At 37.9% G+C, this 17885-nt stretch overlaps 1 protein-coding gene, 2 long non-coding RNA genes and 1 other non-coding gene across 4 annotated transcripts; 1 reads left to right on the top strand and 3 right to left on the bottom strand.

Moving 5' to 3' along the window:
- Positions 1–891: 891 nt before the first annotated feature.
- On the bottom strand, positions 892–3106 carry LOC145479881 (uncharacterized). The gene is made up of 4 exons (XR_014048473.1): positions 3096–3106; positions 1585–1675; positions 1280–1311; positions 892–902 (listed from the first exon to the last, which is right to left on the bottom strand). It is a non-coding gene; the product is annotated as an uncharacterized LOC145479881 (long non-coding RNA).
- A 4929-nt stretch (positions 3107–8035) lies between these two features.
- On the bottom strand, positions 8036–10204 carry LOC145479877 (uncharacterized). Its single transcript, XR_014048467.1, has 4 exons — positions 10087–10204; positions 9889–9956; positions 8984–9036; positions 8036–8494 (listed from the first exon to the last, which is right to left on the bottom strand). It is a non-coding gene; the product is annotated as an uncharacterized LOC145479877 (long non-coding RNA).
- A 2519-nt stretch (positions 10205–12723) lies between these two features.
- On the bottom strand, positions 12724–17566 carry LOC145477884 (metal transporter CNNM2-like). The gene is made up of 3 exons (XM_081455748.1): positions 16061–17566; positions 14620–14754; positions 12724–14004 (listed from the first exon to the last, which is right to left on the bottom strand). The coding sequence occupies exons 1-3, from the start codon at positions 17541–17543 to the stop codon at positions 13472–13474; spliced, it is 2151 nt and encodes a 716-aa protein (XP_081311874.1). The 5' UTR covers positions 17544–17566; the 3' UTR covers positions 12724–13471.
- A 92-nt stretch (positions 17567–17658) lies between these two features.
- Positions 17659–17756, top strand: Trnai-gau (transfer RNA isoleucine (anticodon GAU)). Its single transcript has 2 exons — positions 17659–17695; positions 17721–17756. It is a non-coding gene; the product is annotated as a tRNA-Ile (tRNA).
- The last annotated feature ends 129 nt before the right edge of the window (positions 17757–17885 follow it).

Genomic DNA, 17885 nt, shown 5'->3' with positions numbered 1-17885 from the left:
TCTCGTATTGTTTGGTATCTTAATTGTCTGGTTCATTTTCTTCGCAGTGATCTGTTATAATCTTTTACAGTTTTCGTAAATTTATCTTACAAATTAAATTAATTAAGCAAACGAAAAAATATATATATTCCCTCCCTCCCCTGTAGTCCCCCGCTAAATTAATAAGCGGTTCTGAAGAGAAGTGCGTCTGCGACACGCACAAAAAATCTTTTCATCTGTCGGTAGCGTCCAATAAAGCCAGTATTCAGCTTGTTTTTAAGTTCTTCGTTCTGCAAAACACATAAAAGAAAAAAAGACAATTCAGTTTCAAGATACACTCGCAGAGATCAAAATATCGGAGCTAGAGTATGGAACTTTCAGCGTCAGTCGGCTTAGTGTTAGAGTCACGCTTTCAGTTTTTTTTTTTTTTTTGTCACGCTCGAGATTTGTTTTCACTCTCTAATTGGCGCAAAAATTCAAACCTTAATTCGGAACATAACACGAATTCTTTTTTTCTCTCTTTTTTTCCTCTTCTTTTTCACAGTATGAATTCTACAAATTCATTATTGCTGTACATCCTCAGTTATGTTTGTAATTGTCTTCAGAAACTGAATAGTCTTGCGTTACGCAGAAATTGTCTCGTAATTGTATATGTAGATTTTATACGGAATGAGAGGTTTTTTTAGATGTAGCTAGTAAAATGTCCACCCGTAGTAAGTTTTGATTCTATTTGCGATCACATTATCTATATCCTAAAATGGATCCATATAGGTATTCTCAGCAGTTCATTTTTTCTCGATCAGATTCTGTCAACAATCTGTCAAGTTTGGCCAGGGGAGTTACCAATATTAAAGCCGAGATTACAAAGAAAGTCATGGTATTTTGACAAGCTACTTACTTCTTCCTCAAGTATGTCGATAGTCCTGAAAAAAAATCAAATCAACAGTTTATTATCACTATTCAATAATTTACAGAAGATTCGCTCGCTCTATGTACGTTTTTTTAATTCCTTTTCAAGGCATAGATGTTGATAAAGAACCCTCCATAACAAAATCACATCTCACTTCTACGTATTTGAAAGTAATTGCCAAGACTTATAAGCGGCTGTACTCTCTTGTATCTGCAAATATCAACTTATTTCTCTCAAGTTATACAGCTATGTGTAAGTCTAAAGAGCACAAATAAAGATGTTGTTGTTGTTGTTGTTGTTGTTGTTGCTGTTTTGTTGTGGTAAGAACTAGATTCTCAAGAATTCTAAGAATTGCATTAACTTTCCACCATAGCAGAGGTCAGTACTTACTCTCTCATTTCTGCCTTCTCTTCTTTGTTGGCCTAAAATTGGAGAATATCACATTAATTATCTTTTTGCTATCACATCTTCATTTGAAGGAAGCATACAGATGGAGCTCACCACCGTTATTGATCTTTTAATCTAGTCTCAAATTTCTTTGGAGTAACAGTCAGGCGGATCTAAGAAAATGTGTTGCCACATACTAGATCTAACCTCGTTTTCAAGCTTCTCTGGAACGAGGCTCACTAGGTGTTCAAAGAAATCAAAATTGCGCACAGTTTACACGTTTATCTATCAGCAAACACCATATTTACCTGGACAATTTTGCCTTTCTTGTCGCACGCTGCTTTCATAGCTCGAAAGCGTTGCAAAATGGTTTGGTTATCCTTCTTGCTCTTCTCTAGCCTAGGAAAAAAAAGATCATTACGACACGATACTGAGATTTGTGATCTCTTGTTTGAATAACTTGCCTTTTTTGCAAGCATAAGAGTCCGTTAGCCCGACAGAAAAAGCCGAAATGATTTCTTAAGGAGTTGATAAACAATTTTGTTATATAGAAAGACACCAGTGTTTTACTGGAAAATACACCACTAGTAAAATTCAATCATACGAATTCACATCCGGGACCCGATTGGCGTATTTAACCCTTTGAATACCAACTACGCATATATGCGTAATTAATGGTCGTGCTCTTTGTACCACTTGTGAAGTCATCAATTTAAATGTCATCAGATATTCTTGATAAGCAGATAGTAGTACTAGGCTAGGCCTTTCCGCACAATGGTCAGGTTTAGATATCGACGACATTCCGACCTCGCAAATCGAAAAACAACGTTATCAGTTTTGGTGCAAAAGCGGTGGTAAAATGGTCCGCTACGCCTATGATTGATCAAGGTCCATTTCTAGGCTTCGCCCGTAATTAACATCCAACTTTTCACGGCAGCCAGAATGAACATACAACGCAAAAGGTAGCCATTGTAAAAGGGCCGAGAAAAACAGTAAGGAAAGGGGCAACAAACAAAATTGAGAACGGTTAATGGCAAATTTTGGCTTATGCGCGTGCCCGGAATTGAAATTTTGCTCAATTTTGTACCTAATCCTCGAAAAATCTCTCCTTTTAGTTAAAAAACAAAAGCTTTCTCAGCAAAACTCAGGCTTATTTAGCGTCATGGCAGCTAAAAAACCTGAGTAAACGGTTAAAAACGGTATTTTTTGGCGAAAGTTTGGTATTCAAAGGGTTAATGATTATATTCATGACATCATTTCCCGCTTTTTAACGGTATTTGTGCAAACAGTCGCTGAAAATGGTGAGCGATAGATAAGACCCCATCCACAAAACGCCGGAGAAATTTGAAAACTGTGTTTTCACAACGTATCAAATGTTTTCTGTCCACACTACGCCGGATAAATTTGAAAACGCGACAATACCCAATTTCCCTCATAAGACATGCCTGCATGAAATCATGATAGATAGGGAAATCACATGATTACCGTAACATCATCGTTTTCGAAAAGCTCCGTTTTCAGCACGTTTTTCGTCCGCAGTAAAACGCAAAGCCAGCCAGCGTTTTCAAATTCCTCTGGGAGGCCTAACCGTAAAAATAAAGCTGCGTTTTCAATTTTCTCCGGCGCAGTGTGCACGAGTCCTTAGTCTACATAACAAAAGAAAATTACATGATGGCTTGAAGAAACGAACAAACTCAACCACTCGAAAATGTCATTTATATCTTCTCGCCGCCGAGCAGAGCAGTTATCAGAACAAATTTGACACTTCTTACAGCATTTTAGCCTGATACTGACAATATCCCTTTTATGTTTTACTTACTTGACCATGGCTTCCTCGAGTTCGAGCTTGTATTCATTCACAGAGTGCTTGCATTCACTGAGCTAGAATTTAAAAATGCAGAAAAAAAGTGTATTCTTAAATATGCACAAGCAACTCTAGAAATTGTCTGAGAACTAATTCATTTAAAATGATGAGCAGTGACTCTGAGTAAAGTTACCTGGTTTTGCAAATCAGCTTTCTTCTCCTCGTATTCACTGTGTAAATAATACCAAAGAAACGAGAACTCTTAGTATTGTTGATGAGAGCATTTTCTTGTGTAAACCTCCGCCACCCCCCCCAACCCCCCCCCCCCCGTCCTTTCCCCTACCCCGTCGAAAATAAGCAACAGCAAATGTTTTCTGGTACGTTTTATTCTACTCTGGAGAAAAAAAGGCGAACAGAAGGTAGCACAAAGTAGCTTGCCCAAGAAAACCAACAATGCCTGAATAGGAAATTCCAACCCGGAATCTAACACCTCCCAGTCCTGGGACTAGAGGGGAGTATGGTTTTGTTTTACATGTTTCGGGATGATCATGTTAATTGGGCACTACTGTTTTCCAAGGTATAAAAATTAAGAATTGAAATTAGCTTTTTAACCATGGAGATCTCTCTTGCGTGCTCTTTTAAACGATAAGCATGCTTAGAAGTATTTCGAATGCTTTGTTGCAGTCAGTGGGTTCTAAGAGACTTTCGATCACTTTGAATAAGTTGGTTTTTACTTACAACTGAAAATAAGAATAAGGTATGTAGAAAATAATTTTCAATTCAACGGAGATAGTTGACTTTAACTTACACTGCCATTGAGGAGATTCCACTGGACATCTTGAAAAATAGAGACAAGAAGAAACAATTCAATACAAATGAACAAAAATTCAATAACCATGAAAATGTTAACGGGGTAAATTTTCACAAAAAAAAGATAAATATGTTAACGCCATAAAGTGATTTGATGATAATAAAAGAGACGTTTTGACAGGTAAGTAGATTCTCCCAAAGAGAAAAAAAAGAAAGTATGTGAGAAATGCACATGAGAATTCAAAAGCTGTACTGACTTAGATAAACAAAGTATGTTCACCTAAGCGTTATAAGACAATCTTAGTTGCCGTTAGCGTTATCTTTTATGTTGTAAGCTTTTTTTAACAAAATTCTTCCACTCACCTTTCTAATAATTGCTTCAGAGAGTTGTATTTCAAATTGTTGTTTTAAGCTCGTATCTTTGAGCTCCGCATTGTCACATCTCAGAGCAGCAACTTTATTCTGAAGTTTGAAAGCTGCACTGTGAAGTTGCACGGCTTCATTCTGGAGTTCACGAGCACCCTTTTGAGCTTGAGCAAGCATTCTGTGAAGCATATTAAAAGGTCGAGTCAGAGTTTAGTCCTCGTCGGAAGTTATTAAGATGGCGTATGTGACGTCATAACCAGTATGTGACGTTATGTTCAGTATGTGTTATCATAATCAGTAGGTGACGTCACAGCCAGCGTATGACGTAGCAGTCCGTATATGACGTCATAACCAGTATGTGACGTCATGGCCAGTATGTGAGAAATATATTTTCCTGTTTGTTCAGGTTCTCATATCAACAAAAGTTTACGGTAATGGAGGCTTACCTCGTGAACTTTTGATTCTTGCTTTTCTGTTCCTAAATTATCAAATTGAAAAACGATAGGACAGATCAGTCTTTTAATGCTTTAAGGCTTCTGAAATAGCCAGAGCAATATATATCATTACACGTGAATAACTGGTAGTTGATCAAGAAATGTTGAGATCGAAATTACTGTAACCCCAATTGCCGCGCTTTGTTTAAGTGAGGCACCAACAAAAAAATATCAACAAAAATGACGATTTAGCTTCGTTTCTCTCCGGTTATTCAATTATCTTGTTTCTAAATGATCAAAAATATGGTTCAATTCCAGTATTTGCATCCTAACAGCACTGAGTAGAGCGCAGAGGGGGCCGGGAGGGGGGGGAGGTGTGGATGGAGAAAACTGTAAAACAAGATAGAGAACACAGTCGATACTAAGATTCGGTTTCCCGGCTTATAACTTTTGGTTACGTTTGGCTAGAGATGCAAGAATTGTATTTATAAACTAGGCTATCATTTGTTGTGCTCACCTTTAAAGCTCGATTGATGCTACATCCATCTTTGTTCAGAAATCTAAGCTTTGCTGTTATCTTATTCTTTTCTTCTTCAGTTTTGGAGAACCTTAAAGAAAGCGAACGCAAAAAAAAAAAAAAAACTTGAAATACGAAGGTACAGCAAAACAGAAACACACAAGAAAGTTCTAAATATATGCCCACAGAAGTGGTCACTTTGTAAAGTAAAGGTACAGTCTGCATACGAGCCAAGTGGCCCATCAGGCCGGAGTTTAACCCCGGTTTCTGTAGCATGGAGCGACTAAGAGTATTTCTACTCCCCCCTGGATGGGATACTAATCCATCGCAGGCCCAGCATTAAGTTCGCCGGTGCCCATTTATATACCTGGGTGGAGAGAGACACGGTGGGAGTAAAGTATCTTCCCCGTATTGCACGGAAAAGTTATCAACTACGGTTATAAGAAAATTCTGATTATCAGTTGATAGGAAATGTTCTTTTGTTTATCATGGGGAAAATATAAAAAGCTTACTTTTCTATGACCGCCTCCTTTTCTTTCTTATACTTCGTCGCCTGCGACAAAGGAAACAACATTCTTAGGTTTAATTAAAAACAGTTTTCCTAATGCTGTAAAACAAAGTCCAGCAAGTGTCGAAATATCTCTGTAGCCTATTGGCCTTTAATTGTTTAATAACCCGGACTCCTCCATTATTTTTCGCAGACTAAGAAAATGTAAAATTTTATCTATATGAAAATAAAGTTCAAAATCTTTCCTTTACAGATTTTTCTTTTATATTAGATGAATGGTTTAAGCAATATCTCAAACACGAAAGACCGTGTTGTACCACTCTCCAAACACCGAGAAGAGAGTTGAAAAATAAGAAGCGTAGCGGAGTATTTTTGACGAACTTGGATGTGTTTTGGAAATGTATTCAAATACTGTCTTGAGTGTTTAATATATATCTTCTCAATCGAAAGTAAAACAAAGGAGAAAATGGAGAAATAAAATTATAAAAATCTATACTAATTAAGATCGGATATCCAAACACCGTCACGGTCATGATTTCCTTTGTTTAAACTTGATGGATTATTAATGAGCTTGAGAACTAGGTTATGTCTCATATGAAGTAAGTAAATAAAATACGTTCTGGTTACATTACAATTTAAACCAACCTCTCGTTTAAAGTGCTTAACTTCAATCGTCCGATCTCTGGCCGTCCTGTTAACAAAATATATATATATATTAAACTAAGTTTCATTATCTTCGCCGCACTTTCAGTCATTCAGTTCTCATCAGCCTTGACTTCATGCTCATGAAGATATTGAAGCGGTTAAAAGCGAGAAAGTAGCAGACAAGGGTTTTGCTCCCACTAGTTGCAAAATTCTCTTCAGTTTCGCGGGCTTCTCTTTAGGCGAAAGTTTAAGAAAGATAGAGGACGTCAAGGCTGGTGGAAAACTGAGAACGGGCATGTTTTGGAAGGGCTCTAATTTTAAAAAGAGTCAATGGTTTAAATTAATTTACTTAGCGTTGCCTTCAGAAACTGCATGCTCTAAATCGAAAAATTAACCAAATGAGCTTGTTACACTATAATATTTCTAAACCCGTGCTTTGTGATCTGCAGCTCACACACGCTGAAATTGAGCAGTAAGGCCCCATCTTGCTCAGGTCTACAGCCCTATAGTCAGTTTTCTGAACGTTTCGTCAGGCACAGACACTAGGTGTCGTTTAACTAATCCGCTCACACTATTAAACAAGGAACTTTTGCCTGGGCACCACTTAGCCTCATTTCTCCGTACTTTAGCTGAAAATCACAAGTATTGGCCCATTCTCGTACCCAGAGCCCACGATCCTTCTGGCCTGCGGCAGGGATCGAGAGCTCTGGGCTGGTCCAACACCGGAAGTCCGCGATTCACGGACTTCCCGTCAAATCTGGCAAATCTGATTGACTGAGAATACGAGACGAATACTCTGCGCATGCTCAGAAAATCAGGTCCAGCCAGAGCTCTCGATCCCTGCCACAGGCCAGCAGGATCGTGGGCTCTGGGGACGAGAATGGTATTGGCCTTAATTAACTGATTTTCACACTCACTTTTTGTGTTGTTGTACTTCGACGCAAAGTTCTTTGGTTGTCACCCTTTCTCTGGCTAAGGCCTCCCTTGCCTCTCTGCAGGAAAAAAAAGATTAAAATTACAGGGTCTTGATGCCTTGCACCAAGTTTACTGAAGAAGAGAAATACCACTATAGAAAATTCCTTTCAGATAGTATCAGAAGCATATCACCTATTTTAGGTGATATGCATGCTTCTGATAGTGTATAAACCAACTGTATTTTCCAGATACAGATTTGGTCTGAAACTCAATCAACCAGCTACTCTTAATCTTAAAATATTTAACAATTATTCCCTGTGCGCGCGTTGAATATAAAATGAAATTCTACAAACGCTATTGTCGGTCGATATCTGACTTGTGTTCATTGTTGCACGGGGAACTTAAGCGTAACTATCTAACCTTTAACCAAACCAGTGAGACTGACATTTTCTACTTACGCAATCTGCCTTTGAAGATTTGTTATTTCTTCGTTTTGAGACACAGAGAGTTCTTCTAATTTCTGAAATTGGAAATAACATCCAACCCTAAATTCAATCAATTTTTACTCCTAACATAGACAGATTTTTAAATAATCTTCATTTTTCTCAAAGCAGCAAAAAGTTTCACCGACCAGGTCAATATTTTGGAAATACAATTTCCATAGATTTTAAGTAAGAGTTCTCAAACAGGGTAAATTTTAGTGATCAAATTTGAGAGGCAAAAATGGGTTTGAAAGTATGCACTCCACGATAGACTATGTTTTGATTTTCGCATGCAGCGGTGAAAAAAGCAATTACACGCTCGCATTTCCCGCCTTCTTTCCGCCAAAACTGTCGCTTAACGTTCTAAATCTCCGAAATCCTGCAGTTTTAAGCCAAACGTTGAGACACTCACTGAAAGAATAAGTTTCGTACAATTCACCTAGATAAACAGCTTGTAATTTGATCTACAATTGCTCATTTCTTGACGTTTTCTTATAACAGTCTCCTATATTGTACCTTCACACTCTTACAAACTTTATGACCCCGTCACCCGGAAGTGGCGTGCAATTGTTACGTTTGTCCGCTGTGAAGTTCGCGAGCATCTCTGCCAGCGGTTAGACTTATCCGTCCCAGCTCAGTCCCTTATTCATAGCAGCGTGTGCCAGTTGTCCATAACAGTACTTACCTGTATCTTAACTTCGTCACAGGTCTTTTTTGGCTCATCTGGCCATGACTCCCTAAAAGATTACGTGAAAAGAGAAAAGAAAGTAACAAAATTACGAGAAATATAAACTGTTTTTTCTAGGGAAGGAATATGTAAGAAGACTGAATGACGTGGAGTTTCGTCCTTGAGAAGTTCAGTGCAAACGCGTCACCAAAAATTAACTAAGAAAATAAAAATTACAGTATTTGCGGAGTACGAAAAATTTGGGAGGGCAATAGTCAACCCCCAACGATTGCAAACTGACGCTAGGAGAAGAATTTTGAGTGAGAAATGATAAAAATTTAGCAGAAAAATGGCTACACTTCAGAAGCAAGAGATTATATTGTCTTGGCAGAAGCCAGAGTAGCTGTATTGCTTGCAAAGTCTGGAAAAGCAAGGTCTGTTGGGGGCTACCAGATTAGAAAAGATAGATAAAAGTCTTGTTTTCCTGGCAGTTTCACGGCTGTTGTCATCTCCTTGTTCGGCCTCGAGGGTAGAAATAATTCAATGCTTTTTGCTTTACCTTTTAAGCAGTCGAACTGCTGTAGTTTTTTCCTCCTGGCCGGCTTCGCCTTTCTGGGAATAATTAACAACAGGATGTTAAACATTGTTTCATGTTTTATCAATTGATTCCAATCAAAGATTTTGCAAACGTTTCAACAACGTTTCGGTTGATTCCGAAGAATTTCCAGAGGTTGACCGAATGTTTTCCAGCAAAGCCAAAACATTCCAGAAGACTTACGACCTACAACAATCCCATCAGACCATTCGCTGCTTTTACTTCGTTACCATAGTAACGTTTCGTGGTAATAAATTCTATCGCAAAATTATCCAAACCAATCAGAAAACTCTTCAAGAATCTTTTACCAGAAATAATATTATAATTATTGGTATAGTTTATTTCTTATTTTTATTTTTACCATTGTATGCTTCATCTTTTACTAGTTCGCGCAACAAGTATTTTCCCAATGTTCGCAAATTCTGCAATTACCTTGCAAAACTGAATTTAAGATCTTTACGCTATAAAAAATACACGATTTAGAAAACAAATTGAAAAGCAGATCTATAGTTTTTTTCTGCCCGAAGGATCGAAATCGGACTAATATTTTCGAAATAAGCTTATATGTGCTTTCTCTTTCTCATGTCTCATTTGAAAAAAAAAACCATTCCGAGTTTTCGCTCGTGATCTCTTTTTATTTTTAAGTGTTAAAATGAAATTATTTTTTCCTTATGGAAGTACTTTGGACGTCAATAATACGTTTGAACTAAACTTTCTATCAGATGCGCTTCTAGACTCAACATTGAAGAAAGCATGGCTGCACACTGACAACAAACGCTTCAGTTCTACGAGGCAGAAAATGCGCGTCTCGTCTACGTGGCCAAAAAAAAAAAAAAAAAAAACTCTGTAAACTAACTCTGTCGAATTACCTGACTTGGTGCAGCCTTCTTCTCGGCCTCCGGACAAGGATCAACTTCCTTTTGTTCCGGTAGATTCACTGAGGAGAAAATTCACCACGTCTTCAGTAAAACAAAACCTCAAATAACAGCTCGAAATTCAGATGAATTTTGTGCGTAAAAAATGCAAAATTGAGAATTCAAAGAAAGCAAAAACAAAATTGACTTCACCTTCCTGGATAGCAGCCATAGTGTGTTACTCTCGATGCCGTCTAATTCTCGTATTTGTCGCAAATCAGCGCTCCAAATTTCAACGCAACTGACTCGTTGTAAACCCAGTCTGATTCTGATCCGCGAGTTTACATTCATGACGTAATAATGGCTAGGCGTGCCTTATAAGGCAAAGCGCGCGCTTGCAGGCACAGTTCTGTCACGCAATCTTTTCCAATAACGAAATAATCACGTCGTTTTTCAGTCCAAAAGATTTGAAGCTCGGAAAATACTTTTAAGTATTTACCTCATAAAGTAATATTGACAAAAGCGATTCTACTGCCGCAGTTTATAAAGCTCTTCAGTTAGTAGTTTAGCAGTTTTTCATGCATGGATAGGAGTCCTTCATTTGCCTCGGAAGAATTCGTGCAGGTTTACTTAATCGATATCCTGCTTTCTCCATCTCAAAAACAAAGACGTAGGAAAACAACTGTTTAAATATTGCTCTATCTTAGTCAAGCGAACTACAAAAAAATGGTTTATTCGAAGGCGTATCTATCCGGTGTTGTAAAGAGAGCGAGTTAGAACTCAAAAAGGAAAACGATACGAGACAAACTGGTGTCAGTTGACTACACTCGTATTTCTACTTTTTCGTTGTGAAATAAATTTCATTGTGAAATTATTAGAGTGGAATCTTACAAGTTAGAAAAACAACTTGCCATAGACTGTCAGTCACAGAAAGCCAGCATTTTGCGAAAGTTTGAGGACAGCGTAAAAATCAATTCTGTGAAATGAAGTTTGCTTTTACCGACTTTGTGGGTTTCTAAGCTATGATTCTTGAATGAAAGAAAACACTGTTATGAAGACATTTTCCAACTAAAACTTATCGAAACTAAGTTTAGTTTAAGAAGAACTGTTAAACAGGGCTCTAGGAATTCTCTACGAACTACTGGAAAAAAGAAAATCTCAAACTTACCCAATTAGTCTACAAGAGAGCATTCCTTGGACACCATTACTGCCGAGATAAAATTCAAATTTCCCCTTCATTGAATAAATCTCTAAAGCTTTGTAAAAGAGCTTACGTTTTCCTGTTTTCCAGCTTTAAAACTGAACCAAAGAAAGCTCTGCGAATCCCTCGGCCTAGTCGAGGAATGGCTCGCGTCGAACCCAATCCCACTCCAGGCAGTCATTATCTCAAATGTTTTTGCTCCCATGCGATTGGTGCGATTCACGTCACGTGACTGAATTTAAAGGCACAACCCAGAAGCAAAAGTTCGCCGAACCGAAAATTTTGAAAACGGAGCTTTTCGAAAACGCTCTTCAAACCAGAGATATTTGAAAACGCCGGCTTTGCGTTTTAGTGTGGACGGAAAACATTTTGAAAACAAAGGTTTTTGAAAATGATAAAACATCAGGATAACCATGGGATTTCCTTGGTCGAGTTTTCTTCAAACACAAATCCAAAATGACCGGTGATTGTTGCGTTTAATTTTCAAACTTCTTCACCGTAGTGTGGACGGAAAACATTTGATTCGTTTTCAGAATGAAAACACCGTTTTCAAATTTCTTCAGCGTAGCTTGGACGGAACCTAAAACTACTATTTTTAGAAGAACGTGAATCATTGGAGTGGCTATAAGTTATTGAGACACCAATCTCAATATATTCCCCAATTTTTAAAAGAGCCCGCGCGCTGCGAAAAATATTTGAACGATAATAGCCTTCATTTGGCGCTTTTGCTCGTATATTTGTCCTTGGACATAACCAGATCTCAGTTTAAGGTCTTAAAAAACGCTTTTTTCCCTTAGCAGTTATAAATATTGCCTGTCAGGCCATTTCCTTAGGCGTACGGGCACCTTTGGACTTAGGGTCGGGAGGGTGTGGGGTGAGCTTCTTGCCCGAAAATGAAAAATACACAGCGCCGAATGAGTGAGTGTTGAAATCGGGATACAAACGCACTCAAAGAACAGTAAAATCAAAAGCGTTCACAATCTGGAACTGTTATAATCCCCCAAAATAGTTAGTTCGAAATCTCGCACACTCAATGCCTTTGATCGACAGCCTGGTAAAAGCAGAGGCTTTTTCTAAACTATTTCTTCCTTATACGAAAATTTCAAGAAAAATTTTAAGCTAAAAGGAACACTGAGGATGCTCTGGGGACGAGAATGGGATGAAAATAGCTCGTTTTCAGAAGTCTGTCCTAACTCTGTCCATTGCGCGATAAATACGAGAAACACGAAACACGCTCGCGCAGTCGCTTGCACTCAAGTGACAGATGGAAGAGTCTCGCAACCCAGATCTCCCACAGCTAAACAGCACCATTAAACAGAGCGCGGCCTGAGTGCGAGATTAAGAAGAAAGACTGGTACAGGGTGATCGTACAGGGTGTGCATTGTGCAGACCATTCTGATTGATGGCAAAATTGTTACATTGGAAATCCGATAAGAACCAACACAAAAATTTGTTTTTATGTTTTCGGGGAATGCGGCATTGTGTTGTGAGGGCAAACCACATGCAATTTGATTTTATCACCGTTGAGTTATCTACATGTACCATCACAGCACAATTAGTGTATCAAAGAAAAAAGTAAACAATGAACTTGTCAAAGTGACAGCAATAGCCATACAAGGGTTCAAACAAACAATCTATACCACAATCTCAATTTGAAGTCATTTTATTATAACTGAAAAACTGATAGTCACTCAACAAGAGCTTGGATCACAAACTATCTATCAAATACTCTTAATTTGCTCTTCTCCTATTTTCAACACAGCAGAATGTCTGGTCAAACATGTCACTGCTCTTATGTTTTTATTACTGATAGATTATTGTACATAACATTGAACTGGTCAAGTTGAAGCTGACATTATTTAATTAACAGATTTTATTTCACTTCCACCAACAGACTGAAAAGGGGAAAGAAATATCAATTTGGAATAAACAATTTTAAATTCAAAATTAAATTCAACACTATCTCCTCAACAGCAGCACAACTTTAACAAAAAGGAAATGTTCCTCGCTGATATTTGAAGCATAATTTGGATTTGTAATGAATAGCTGTGAAAAGTTATTCACCTTGACTAACAGTGTAAGAAATGTCTTTTAAATAAAACCAATCAAGACCCTAATCCTGCGATTTGGGAAAATTCCTGCATTTTGACAAATGAAGCTGTAAATAACTCATTCCTGATTGGTATTTACATTATTCTCTAAATTTTCTCAATGAATCATTTACATCAGATTGTAAGAGCAAAATTACAAGTTCTTTTTTCCACAAGGTAAATGTCCATAGAAGCTCAAGAAATTTGATGAAATACTTCAATCTACTATTATTCAAATTCTGACCCAAGCAAACTGAATCTGTCTTTCAGTGAAGGAAAAACAAATTCAAATTGGGTCAGCAATCAGCTAACAAGACGTTTCCACATAAAGATGATTGGGCTGCACCCAGGATTCGCCAACACGGTTCATTCCACCAATATCTTGAAAGTTAATGTGTTGCATCTGCAGGGGAGCTCCATCAGTTCCATCTCTTCTTTGCTGTCGCTCCATTAAACTGGTGCTCACTGCCTGCTTGTACATTTCCTTGGGAATTTTCAAGAACATGACATCTGCAACGACACGCACAGAGTAGTCTGGGATATACTGACCCACTGCTCTCACATTCGGGTTACTCATGCTCAACGACGACACCAGTGCTTTTGCTCCAAAGAATGCGAAAGGACCTTCTTCGAAGGTGAGCTCTTCTTGCCCGATTATAACTTCCACTTTGCCTCGAATGATTAGTGTGAAGAATTCTCCTACAACGCCCTTCTTGTACAAGTATTTGTGGTTTATATCACCTTCATCTTGAAGTTTGATTTCTTGGATAACATGAGGCTTGTTGATCAATCGCTTTAGGATGCTGAGGGAAATAACATCTTCACTGAATGCATCGACAGCTGTTGAAAAAAAAAATAAGTGCAGGCAAAACATTAGAAGGAGCCTGCAATTACACAGTTCAGAAAACGCTGTATTGCATTATGCATAGTAACCACTGCTACTTGGCCTCTTAAAAGTTTCAAAGAACAAATATTGAGAAATACATGTATCTACAAATTTTCACTTTTAATGAACTGAAAAATTAACAGCATCAGAGAAATGTCCTGCTCAATTGCTTTTATTTGATGGTAACACAATGTATACCAGGCTTTAATTCACTGACTCAAAACCTTGGATAGCATAATAAACAGTATCACAGGAAAGCACTGCTCAGTAGCTTTCAATTTGACTAGTCACTCATTAGGGTTTTATCTAGATACTAAGAACAACTCAGAATAGCCTTGTACACATGACAGGAATGCTCAATAGCTTTCATTTGAATGGTCACACACTAGGCTTTCATCTACACACTTGAAAGTAAGAACCACTGGCTTGTACAGCATTATAAACAATACCACATCAAAGTACTGTTTAATAGCGTTCATTTGAATGGTTACATATTAGGGTAAAGTTACTAGCATGAGAATGAGGAAAAACAAATTTCTAGTTTCATGATGAAAATTTAAGCTTGTTACCTGTTGCAAGATACTGTAGTATTGCGAGCTGCATCTGAGGGGAAATCTTTGGCTTGTCTTGCTCTTCAGAAAATAAAGTCAGGTCTTTCATTAGTCCCTTGCGACCAGGTATGACTTGTCCAGACTTGTTGTCCACTGTTTATCAGAGAAGCAATACACGTACATAAACAAAACGTTAAACGCTTTCGACTAGTGAAGAGGACCAAATAGATCCATTTTATTGACTAGGTGTAATGCCCATACTACATGTATAAATTATGGACAAATAAACCATTTTCACGACCAAATACATACACGTCAGGCTTAAAAAAGAGTGAAAAGAGAGACTGAACAGTTGAGAGTACAGACCTAACTAACAACTAATACAAATTTTAACCAATGGGCAATTCCAGAAAATATCCATACCCAACCACAGACGGCTACATGTACATGTACATGTTGTTGCTTTAGCATTATGGTCATCAAATGATGGAGAAAACAGCTCAAACATAAAGCTTCTGGATTATTTGTTCAAGATGCTTGTCTTTGTTTTAAATACATTACTGACAATACTTTCAAGAACCATTCTAATAAATCAAACACTTTATCTTTCTTTGAATATTTCATGGCAGCATAATATATGAACTCCTAAGAAGCTGGCACTTCAATATTATAAGTTCCATAATATTGTTCTAAGAACTGGAGTCTGGCAAGTCAGTTAAATGTTCAATAAATGGCAACAAAAATATCTATCTAATGTAATTTTTTGAAACAACAACGCAAAATCACAAAACAACAAAGGCCATTCAATTCAATACATGTGTTGTAATAATCTGTATTGTGGGAAGTAATTAAATTGTAACGACTTTGAGGTTTGACTAAATGCCAAATGAATTCATGACATTATTAATAATAATGAACTTTCAACCATAAAATCACATTATGATTTAAGGAAAAGGCCAGAATTTTTAGAGACACTTGCAATGTTAGATAATAATTCTGTTTTACCATCCCAACTAGATGAGAACAACACAAATACACAGAAACATACACACAGAAAAAGCCTTCAAATAAAAAGACGTAATCAAGGAGTAGATATTTGTAATTAAAGCAATATTGCTGTATGCTCTACAACAATATTGAAATATTATTTTGAAGAACTGAAATTTGCGTGCTGACAGTGCTTTCACGTTTATACACTGATAACATCATTTTTAATACTATCCCATTTTATTCTATTTTTGCATTCAAGATCTCAATAACTTAACCCTGAGATACACCTTCAGAGAGTTTAACTTTGATTTGCATGTACCTTAATATTTAAAAACAAAGTAATGAGGTTAAACCACATAATCTTATTTTTAAATATCCTCAAAACCACTAGTTTAGTGTCTCATGAAAGATCTTATAATTAAAATAATTTGTCCCAAAAATCCCCTAATAATAAGGATAGAATACTTACAATAGATGTCTGTCTCATCGACAATTTCTGACTGGATAATTTCTTCTAAGATGTCCTCCAGAGTGACAATACCAATAGCTTCATAGAAGGGGTCTCCACTACCCTCATTATTGACGCGCTGGACGACTGCCAGGTGCGAATGACCTTTTTTAAACTCTTCAAGCATTTCATCTAGATGGTTATCATTGAAAACACGTTGCACCTGATGATTGTAAAACTTAATAACTGTGCGCAGAGGGGTACAGTCATCAGTATCAATAAAAGCCAAATCCTTCACCAGGAGTAGACCCACGATATTATGCCGCTCACCATCATACACTGGTATGCGACTATGGCCTGATTGCATAATATGCGCAATAGTTCTAAAATCAAGAATAGATGACACATCCAGGAGATAGCAATCCTCCAACTTGGTCATGACCTCTTCAACTGTTTTGCTCTTGTAGTTCAACACCCCTGAAATAATATTCATTTCATCTCCCTCTAAATCATTGAACTCAGCTGTTACTCTCAACATCTCCTGCAGCTGTTTCTTGTTGTAAACTGTGCCGATCTCGGCACCTAGTATCCAATCCAAGATCCTGCTAATTGGGAATGACACTGGAAATGTTACAACCATGAAAAACCATGTGATCCATCTGGTGTGAGCTCCAACAGCTAAGCCATGTCTGGAACAAATACTCTGGGGTATGATCTCTCCAAATATCACAATACCAGCAGTGGAACCAAGGACCGCGGCGATTCCATCGCCGATTATTCCGTCTAAAAGCACTGTGAACGAAGTATTCACCAAAACATTGCCCAGAAGCAACGTACATAGCAGATAATTACCGTGTCTGCGTAGTGGTTCGATACTCTTCGCGTATTCTTGCTCGCTGGGATTGCCGCAGTTCCTGACAATTTTAAGCTCTGTTTTGTCAAGCGCCATTAGCCCCAGATTAAGACCTGAGAATAGGCCTGACAGGGTCATGAGAACTACGATGAATACTATTTGCAGCCAAAGAGGCAAACCGCTGCTCTTTCTGGTAATTTTAATCTGAAGAAGAGAGTCTGTTGTACCACCTTGGTGCAACCACTCGCTGCCATTGCTGAACTGCAAGCAGATATAGTACGCTTGCTCATCACTCGTCGATGGCAAATTAACTTCTACTTCTCCTTTATATTCCTGCAATCCATCTTTTTTAAACCATATGGGCTTCGTTCTATCAGCGTCGCACTTGGCCTTAAATTTTCCCGCGGTCGTTGTGAATGCAATACGAGTATCGCGCGAAAACCCCACACCGTAGAATCTAAGCAACACTAAAGTGTCGGCTGTTATCGAGACTACACCATCCTCGATGGACGATTTGCCATCCGATTTACCTACCGGACTTATTCCTGTCAGCTGTACTTCACATTTTGCACAACCAATGACTGCATAAGCTGCTAAAAGACAAAAAGTGGAGACATAAACATTGCAGCTTGCGGCAAAAATGGCTGCCATCCGAGACTGAAAATCTCGTGATAGACGTCACGATGTCAACGTAAGATTCCAAATATGGATTTGAGGTACCTTACTTTGTTTAGATTGTCAATTTTCTCTGTCATTTACATGTGCTGGTCCGTTAGCTCAGTCGGCAGAGCGCGGTGCTGATACACCTGGATCGCGGATCCAATGGCTACGCCGAGGTCGTGAGTTCGAGCCTCACACGGACCAGAATAAATTTTTTTCCCTTACCAGTCCAACTTTAAGAGGCCTTTTTAGTATTTTTTTTTTTCACTTTAACGAAATGAAAACAAACACTAAAAGTAAACAAAAACAAAAGCAATTTTTTGATTGGGGGGG

This window comes from Orbicella franksi, chromosome 2, assembly GCF_964199315.1.
Source record: "Orbicella franksi chromosome 2, jaOrbFran1.1, whole genome shotgun sequence".
NCBI classification, from domain to species: domain Eukaryota; kingdom Metazoa; phylum Cnidaria; class Anthozoa; order Scleractinia; family Merulinidae; genus Orbicella; species Orbicella franksi.
Note: the sequence above shows the minus strand (reverse complement) of the source record. Positions and strands in the feature narration are given on the sequence as shown.